At 35.0% G+C, this 10,044-nt stretch overlaps 1 protein-coding gene across 3 annotated transcripts in view; it reads right to left on the bottom strand.

Moving 5' to 3' along the window:
* Nucleotides 1-2,467: 2,467 nt before the first annotated feature.
* Nucleotides 2,468-10,044, bottom strand: part of SLC27A6 (solute carrier family 27 member 6) — a 37,272-nt gene continuing 29,695 nt past the window's right edge. For all 3 annotated transcript variants that reach the window (XM_048292339.1, XM_048292340.1, XM_048292338.1), the window contains 4 exons: nt 8,448-8,646; nt 7,766-7,863; nt 5,640-5,770; nt 2,468-3,568 (listed from right to left, as the gene is read on the bottom strand). In XM_048292339.1, the coding sequence (XP_048148296.1) occupies nt 3,392-3,568; nt 5,640-5,770; nt 7,766-7,863; nt 8,448-8,646 (605 nt within the window). In that variant the 3' untranslated portion in view covers nt 2,468-3,391. The remainder of the gene's footprint in view (nt 3,569-5,639; nt 5,771-7,765; nt 7,864-8,447; nt 8,647-10,044) is intronic.

Genomic DNA, 10,044 nt, shown 5'->3' with positions numbered 1-10,044 from the left:
AGGTGCAAAATCAGCAGTAGATGTTTTCTGTATGCCATCTGTGGGAAATTTGTATGTCAGTTGAAATGCATTCTTTATGGTGGCTGTTATAGGTATGACAAAAAAAAAAAAGCTCTATTTATCTGCCTTGGATGAGGAGAATAAAATTCAGGCAATGATCTGCTTGTATTTTTTCACTGTTTTCTGGGGATACTGAGAAAGACTTATGAAAATTAATACAGACTATAACTGTACTAACTGTACAAGATTCACCAGGACAAGAGAGTGGGTATGTGTTTACACTTTCAGAATTTTACCTTTTTTGCACAGTAACGCCAACCTCTTTTTTTTTTCAATAAACATTTCTTTCATGATTGACCTTCCTTAAACACAGAGGAAAACTTTATATACATTAAATCTCAAAAATAATTACCTTCATTTATTTTAATCTTTCTCTCACTTCTGTTTTTAATACATGAGATTAGTAGTGCAACTCTCCATCCACACCCTGGCCACCCCTCATCTGCTTCTTTACCACCTACTACATGAAATTAGTTTTCCCAGACAAATACTGGGGCATCATTTTGCAGCAATACTCAAACCCTCAGACCTCAGCTAGTCCAAATGTTGTTCTGTGTAAGGGTAAGAAATGAACAAGTCAGTCCTAATATTGTTTCATTCTGAAAGGAAGACCCTTTGTGGTGTCTGACATGAGCACCATCATTATTCTTCCTAACCGCAGTGCTGGTTCAACAACTTAGGTATCCATGAGGAATGTGATATTTTGCTGCAACATGCTTCAGTGCATCTGCTGACACCCAACCTACTGGCTAAATGAAAGAAAACTACTGGATTGAGAGTAATATACTGTTTTCCCCTTAGGAAATACAGAGCCTATGTATTATTTTCTTGATGTCACAGACATCCTATTTCTTGGAGTAGTGCATGGAACAGAACTATTTTACTGGCCTTTGAAAACAGGCAGATTGCCCAGATTGTCTTGGTTATACTACAGAAAACACGGGAGTAGCTGGAATTCTGTATTTCACTAGTGGTCACAACTGGGAAACAAATGCTTGTAGGCTCCCAAGGCAGCTGTGTTAGAAGACTCCCAGTGCTACTGAAAACGTACCCAAGAGCTTGGAAACACCAGCTGGCTGATCCTGTAGTGGACAGAGCATGAAAGACTTTGTTCTTTCTCTGGTGCTTTCTCTCACCCCACCAGTGTTCACAGAAACAATCTGCTTCATCTTAGATACTTTACAAAATAAGCAACCAAATGGTGACACTCATGAACAAGTTTTTAGGTTTCTTTCTGTTTTTTTTTTAAAGGGAAAAGTGTTTTCTTTTTTCATGTCTTTTTTCCCCCTCTCGTTTCTGTTGCATTTAAGAGGTAGAAACTTTTCACTGGTCATATATAGTGTCAAAGTATTATAAAGCTAAATAAATTTTAGAACTGCTAAATATGTTACCAAAGCTAAGCAATTGATTTCACTGAATTCTTCAGTATTATACTACAAGATTAAACATAATACTGTGGATGTCAGAGTGCCATATTGAAAAAAAAAATCAGAAAATAATTATTTTCCATAGAAAGGATGTAATTTTTATTGTTGCAATAAAAGGGGTCCTGAAGTATACACCTATGTAAGAGTTAAAGTAGTTTTGATTTCAACAACGAATCCTTTGCTCCAAGTCACAGCCTAACATGCAAAGTTGGGTTTACCTTTATAATAAATACCTCATTCTTAAATTTTGCAGTTCTTGACTAGGTAATGGCACTTCCATCTGTCTCAGTAAGTGGCAAACATGCCCTGCCCCAGCTTTCAGCTACAGCCAGCCATTTGGGCACTGCCTAAGGAAACAGAAAAAGTGAGACTGTTCAGGATGTGCTAGATCATAGTGAGCCCCTTCCATTCTTATGCAACAATTATCTTCATTCTCCATTATGCATTTTACATTAACATCTACCATTAAGCATGATGTTGGGGTAGGTATTTGTTACATCTCACTGCTTTCTAATTTGCAAGACTGTAAATTTGCTTATTTATACTGTCAGTCCTGAAAGGAATACTGTATTCAAAAACATAAGTAAGCTATGATTCTCATGTATTTTTCACTGCATCCTTGGTTGGCTTTTTAAGAAAATCAGTTAAAGTGATAATCAAAGATTCAATAATTGACACAGCTTCTAATGTCTTGCTAGATGAAAAAAGTAGAAAGACACAAGAAAATTATTTTTAAAGTGTGCTACATCCTACTCATTCATGAGAACCTAGTTTCACACCACTGTTACGATGGAAGAGAGAGACTTAGGATGCCCAGTGCTGGAGAGAGTCACCCTTTCAGTATTCTCTGATACTCCTTCTGGCTGATCAAAGCAGGCATCACGATGCATTAGAAGACAGCACTGGGCACATAAAGTATCAAAAGAGGCTGGAAAACAGACTGTGCAATCAGACTTAAATCAAACAGAGACAGGATGGTATTTGGTTTAAATAATCTTATACTTTATTTTAAAACTTAGAAAAAGCAATTATTAGAACATAAAATTTAGTGGTTTAAAAATTCAACTCTATTCTATTCTCATAAAATAATGATATCTAGTAATCATTACTAAGAGTATGGCAGCTTTTTGTTAATCAATATGCATAACAAAGTGCTGCAATAATTCTTTTTATGCTATATAAATGATTTTCCCCATTAAGTGTGCAGATTTTCTCTGTCTGTTGTTGATCTGCTGCTAAACATTTCATGAAAGTTTGCTTTGTCTTCAGAATCTGACAGTCCAAACAGCCAGTTTAACAAAGGAAATAGCACAGATTATGACAGAAAAAAAGCTCAGCAGTGATGTTAGTATTTGAATTTGTTTGGAACACTTTTGTCTGCTTCATTTTCTTTTATGTCCCATCAGAAAAGTCCTCTGCAGAAAAGTTTTTTAGTTCCAACCACTGTCAAGCCTTTACTTCTTACAATACATATTCAGAAGTATGTAAACTACAGAAAAAAAAATCTTACTGGCATATTTTCTCCCTGTAAACACAACATACGACACAATATGTTCATCTGTTGATCCTTTTTTTACCATATATCATACCATGTATCATTTGTGTTCATTTAGTACTAAGAAAAAGTATCAGATTCAGCATTTATATTCCAAAGTTAATATAAAATAGATTTCAGTTATGTTTTACAGGTTATTTGCTTAGAAATTTGTCTCAAGAGGTAAAAAATGATTACCGAAAAATAATGATCAAGTAAGTAAAGATATAAGACATATCTGAATGTAAATATCAAATACAAAAAACATTATTCTGGATAATGATGTATAAATACTGGTGATGAATTTTATTGTTTTCTCATACAATAGCTTGTCGACTGTCCCTTAATAGCCTATTAGTTGGTCAATTCATTAAAGCTTCATTTTCCCAGACAAGATCATCTCATGTAATTCTTTGGTTAACAAGACATATGCTTTCTTAGAATTGTCTAAGAAATAAAGAGGATCAGTAATTGTAGATGGATTAAAACCTTCATCTACAAGTTGAAATTTTTGTTGTTTGAATGTTCCCGTCATTTCCATTTTTTCCTATAGCAGAGAGAAAGATAGATTATTGAAAAAGAAGCTACTTTTCTTTTGCTCACATTCACATTTATTTTTCAAAGTCTTACTTGCTTTAAGTAAGTTTATTCTCATTGCACTGGAAAACTGGAGCTTGTGTGCTGCTACAGACCCACACCAGACATGTGGATGACAAAAGCTAGAGCCCATTTCTTTCTGCATCCCTGTGCAGTGTCTCTTTAGTGTCACACGTGGTGTAGCCCCAGCATGCCTAAGACAATCGATCTTCTTCACTGTGCACATTATAAAAGGAAACTACACACCATAAAGCTTCTTACTACCTCTTACTACCAAGAACTCCTTAATGATAAAACTCAAGAAATGCACTATATCTATGACTACTGTCACCTTAAAAAAGGGGTTGAAAGAATCGCGTACTAAATCAGCCATACTGATATTCAGCCAGGTCCAAAGAAAGATGGATCTGACCATTCATTTTGTTTTCAGACCGCTTCAGTGCTATGGTATCCCTCGAAAAAGTAGTGGGAGGCATCTCTAGTGAGACTGTCTTCTCTATTCTGACTACCTATACTCAGCCCAACTTTATGACCTCTCTCAATCACCTTCTCTTCTGTCTTTATATCTTTATATATATCCAAACCATCTCTGAATACAAAAAATTAAGTATTATATTCAAAAAAAAAAAGTCAAAGAGCCATTTTATCTACCCCAGGCATACCTACTGATTTTATCTACCTGTGTTCTGGTTGGTCTAAGAAATGTTCTGACATCTTCTAAATATGATTATATGTCAGATCAAGCTTAATATGTTTTCAGTATTTTTCCCTCAAAAGTTCTACCCACTACCTTCTTTCTTGGTTAATGACAGCTGTACCAACAGTAATTAATCTGTAATGAAGGCATTTAAATTTTAATTTAAATTCCAAATACTTGATATCAATGCAACAACCAAGATTCAGATTCCTTCTGTCCAGTATAAAGGCTTTTTTGTACAGCTGTACAGGAATAAATCTAGACTAGATTCTCATAATTTCACAAACTGACTACTGCAACATTCTCAAGTCTAATCTTGCTTGCTCATATCTGAATGTTGCTGCAAAAGATATCTTCCTGGACTTACGAGATAGATTGATATATACATATACGCATATTTCACTTTCAAGGTCTTTCACAGATTTTTTGTTTCCCCTCTTTATTCTGAACCAGTATTCAGTCTCTAGGTGGCCTAGGACAACAACTTCCATAACTTACCTTCACTCTTTAAACAATGACTATTTTTTTATCTGCTCCCCAAACATAGGGGACTCCTTCATAAACATATTCAAAAACATTTTTCTGTTTGTCTTTATCATGATGTTTGCAAAACACCAGAAAATGCTCATCAGACTTCATTTATCATGATTATCAATATTGTATGCTTTTGATACTGTTACATTTTTTCCTAGCCCTATGTAGTCCACTGTATTGTATTTACATTTTTACACTCTTTGGGGCAGGGACTATTTTTCCCCACTAACTGGACAGTTACTAGAGCAAAGCAGTGCACAAATAAGGATGACTTTGTTGATTACCGTGGTGACAACAATAACATACATTTTTTATTCACCTTTTCAATTTATCTAGTATCCTTTCAATTGCTTTAACATTTGTCATTGTTACACAGAAAATAACATTCATTTTATTGTGCACAGTCACTGTCTCCTGCTTTAGCTCTATTTCTCTCTCATTTTCACTGAATAAAATGGATTTTAGATTCTTTTCTTCAGATGCAATTGTTCATATTTTAAATCTGAATCTTTTTCTTTCACCATGCTCATGTTCTGATCTGCCCAAATCCTTCTGTATGATCTCTGTCCTTGCTCATTTGTACAATTTCTCCCATTTAAACATAATCTGCAAATTTATTGACTTTTTGTGTAATCCCTTTTCCAGGACTCCATTAATGAAGACAGCAAATAGGACTAGGTTTAAAACTAATCTAGTGATACGTGAAAGAGGGCTTTTTGTTATTCACTTAGCCATCTCCGTGTTTAAATGATATAGATGTTTGTATACACAGTGCAATAATGCAGCTTACCTGGACCCTTAAGAAAAGGGGACAAGCATAACTTGGTAGATAGGTCACTACTTGCTTATACATCTGCTCCAAATCTAATGATGCATTGTGCTTTAAGATAAGAGAAGCCATTCCTGCTTTTCCCTCATGACCTGTGCAAAAGGAAGAGAGATGAGAATTTTGTAACGTCAATAAAGTTGACACTGTAGTGATACACCATATAAAAAAGTACTGTAGTTCATTAACAAACCAAGTCATGTATCATATTTTGAGTTTCAGTAAAGCTGCAAGATCTCATTCCTATTTTATGTGGTATTACATGTACTTGGAGATCATTCAAGTGATCAGTTAAGCAATGATGCTGTAAATGAATGTGGCGGGTAAGAGTAAATGGAGTTCCATGCTTGATATAATCGATAAATGTGGATTAACATCAACAACATTCCTCTCTCAAAAACAAGAGTGATGAGCCTCTTTCCTGGACTAGCCAATTATGTCTTCATTTCTGTTTTAGTCTCTTTCTCCTGCCAGTATCTTTTCTCAAAACTGTGGATCTGAATTAACAGAGAGAGAGATTAAAAGTTCGTACTGTTTTGTCTGGAAAAGGAGAGCACTGTGCATCTTTGGGAAAGAACAAAATGGGTAAAATGTAAAAGCAATGAACTTCAGCTATCAAAAGTAACTGCACACTTTAACCATCAGCTAGTAGTAACACCAGATATGTTCTGCCAACCTTATCTTTGTTGTGGTTTAATTTTTGGTAATGCTACAAAATCTGTAAGGAACTTGATTTGTTTAAGTGCAATTATCAAGACAGTCAGATAAACTGAGTAGGTAAACAGGTAAGTGTTGTATAGGAAATGAGTGTCTCTCATACTTATGAGTCTGATTTTCAGACAGTCTTCTTTCTATGATCTTTCTTATTGTATGGCTTTAAAATACAGGTAAGTGACACCTTTTCTCATTTTAAACTCCTTTATCATTTTGTGGTGGGTTTATCCTTGCCAACAATCAAACATCCAGTCAGCTTCATGTTCCATCCCTTCTTCCATGGGACAGAAAGGGAAGTGAAGGAAAGGAAGGCTCAAGGGTTAAGGTAATGGCAGTTTAATAGGGAAAGGAAGAGATACATGCACAAGCAAAGCAAAACCAGGGTATCGTTCAATATTTCCCATCATCAGGTAGATGTCCAGCTACCTCCTCCATGGCAGGGCCTCAAGCAGAGAATGTAGTGGTTTTCTGGGAAGACAAATGCCACAATCACAAACCTCTCATCCTCTTCATTTCCTCCAGCTTTAATAACTAAGCATGGCATCATATGATATGGAATATCTTTAGGCAGTTTCAGACCACTGTACCATCTACATCTGCTCCCAAGTTCTTGCTGTCCCCAGCATTCTCATGCACTGAGAAAGCCTTGGTACTGTGCAAGCTCCAGTGAGTGGTAGCCAAGCACTGTTAAGTTATCAACACTGTTTTAGCCACCAACGCAAAGAACAGCATCAAACAGTCTCCCATACAGAAATGTATATTTATCCCAGAGAGACCTAGCATATATTTTTAAAAAAGTTTTAGCATGAATGAGAATCAAGCCCATATGATCTCATGAAAAATAACAAAAAGAGAACCTATTAAAAAGAAATTAATGTATTTTTTTCCTTACAGATTCATTTTCCTCTTTGTATTCTTTTTCACTTTCTTCTTGGTTTTGTAACTTAGCTGTTTACAGTTATTTTATGAGGCTAAGTGAAATAAGACAGAATAATGTATTCACACATTTTCCTTTAGAGTTACATTACAGTTAATTTTTGAAGTTGTATTTTATTTGACACGTGTCTAGATTTTCCACAGATGTGAATTTAATAAACCTTTATATTTTAATTTAGGTTATATAGCTATCACAAATTTATGCATGGAAAATTTTCAAAAATACTCCTCATTGCATGCAGATAAAAAATGCATGATTCACTGGCTCATTCACAATCGAGTGGTATTTTCATTATCTGCATCAAAATCTACATTTTAGCTGGGTATTAAACAGATGAATCAATCAAACATGATTCATATGTTTGAAACACAAAATAAGAAGAGTTATGAGGGTTAACAACTAACCTGAGAGAAGAAAAACGTGTAACTAAAGCTTTTACCTGGCACAGACACACCATAAACATTTGCTTCTTGTATGAAGTCCAACATTACAATGACATCAGAAACTTCTGTAGTGGCAACATTCTCCCCTTTCCATCTAAAATGTGTGAAAAAATAATTTTATCCCATGACACCTCCTCTTTAAAAAAACATTAACTTTAGTAGAAACTCCATTCATTTCAGACTAACACCACCTCAAATTTTTTCACACTTGTCACCCTGGAATTGGATCACCAGAAGACAATGTTGCAATTCAAACTTTACTGGGTATTAGAACACTGTAGGGGGCATTGAAGATCAATGCAATTGTTTCCAAGCTTTTTACAGGTATATAAATGCATCAAATGTGGCCAAGCTCTACTATTTGATACATTTTTTCAACACCAATACCCAACTTCCTTGCTCACAGCAAATGCATCACTAGTTACATGCTTACTGAAGAGTGTTCAAAGAGCTGGAATTCCTACAAACCGTTCTGAAAATGAGCCATTCAAATCCACAGGATTATTAATTAAGGAACACTTGTGACAAAATTAAGCCCCTATCATCCACTTCAGAATCATTATAAACTACATCACAATACCAATAAATTGAATAGTTCCAGTCAAAAACAAATATAACCACATTATTCTATTCTGTATATCTTTAATGAAGAAATGTGAAAAGAAACAATAATTATACCTGAAGGTATCTCCAATCCTGTCCCAAAAATATAGAAAATTGTCATGGTCTTGAACCATTAGATCTCCAGTATTAAAATAAAGATCTCCCTTCTTAAATACCTCACAGAGTAATTTCTTTTCTGTGTGTCTTTTATTGCCAGCGTAACCAAAGAAGGGGTTCTTCGCGTTGACTTTGGAAATCAGAAGACCAGCCTCCCCTATATGGAGAAGTTGAAAGAATATAAACCTAGAACATCATTGGCCATTTATGTACCTGACATTAATATTACTTACAATATTGTCCACTCAAATTCACAATCACTTGTATTTCTTACTGGTGACTCATCAGGTTTCTACCAGAATGGTCATCCATCAATTGCAAGCTCATTAGTAGTTTATTATCCTCTGAAAGTGCACAATTCAAGTTAATATTGAATTTACTCCCCCCATGTTACTGAATTTCCAATGAGTCTCAGCTTCATCAGCTTCCTAATGAAAAACTACTGTTAATCAAAAGCAGGTGTTCAACCCAGGCATTATGTCCCTATTTAGTCTCTTTTCAGAAGTTCTGAGAACACTGAAATTACCTCAGTTGGTTGGAGCCTGGTGTTAATAACACTGAGCTTGTAGGTTTAATCCCTGTGAGGGCCATCCACGTAAAGAGTTTGACTTAATCCTCCTGGGTCCCTTCTAACTCAGAATATTCTATGATTCTGTGACTTCTTAAGTGATACAGCATCATCAGTTTACTTTTTGGAGCACAATATAGAAGTTTTAATACAATTTTTTTTCCTCAAAATGTAGGGAGCATAGAGGAAAGGGTTATCCTGTTATGCATGTAGAGTATCAAGGTGTTAGTTTGCAGAACATGGAACAATTGTATGAAATACCCTTTTTGGGAGCAAGTTCTGAACAATAAAGCTTAATAGTTACATTACTTTGTATCAGAGACAAGAATTATAAATATGAAAATATATCAAAATGCTTCCAAAAGTAGTCACAATTTTTAATTTGAGACTGCCTCCTTAAAAAACAGCTGTGCCTTTTTTTTTCATAAACTAGTAAGTTTAAAGTGGAAGTATTTAGTTCACTGGTAGTATCATTGCAGCCATAATGCTCTGAAGAAATAAGACATGGAAAAAACAAAGATTATAGACAGAGATAATACTTTTTATTAGACTGAGTGGTGTAGTTGGAAAAAAATTAGACTAAGTGTCTAATTAGAGCATGTGTTCCCTTCACAGGTCAGTGTGGCATCCCTGGAGATAAATTCCTATAAAATTTCAGCTTTTGGGGACATACCTTCTTCAAATTGCCCACCTTTGATTACCAACTGTTAGAGAATCTCATAACTCATTTGAAAATTGTGTTTCAGCTCCCTATTAAAGCTGTCTGCCTGACCTTCAATATGAGTTTTTCTAGCTTCAGTTTCAGCTGTTACCTTCCCACACTTCAATATATGCTCCAGTATCTGATAAACACTCTGAAAAATTTGTGTAATCATGATTCTGTAATCATGATAAATATTTTGAGGACAGCCATAAGGAAGCAATTTTGGGTTTTTGTTGTTTTGTTTTGTTGGTGGGGTTTTTTTAATTATTAAGCTGAATCACATC

The sequence above is a fragment of the Corvus hawaiiensis genome, chromosome Z (genome assembly GCF_020740725.1).
Source record: "Corvus hawaiiensis isolate bCorHaw1 chromosome Z, bCorHaw1.pri.cur, whole genome shotgun sequence".
NCBI lineage: Eukaryota > Metazoa > Chordata > Aves > Passeriformes > Corvidae > Corvus > Corvus hawaiiensis.
This window is presented reverse-complemented; position numbering and strand designations above follow the sequence as displayed.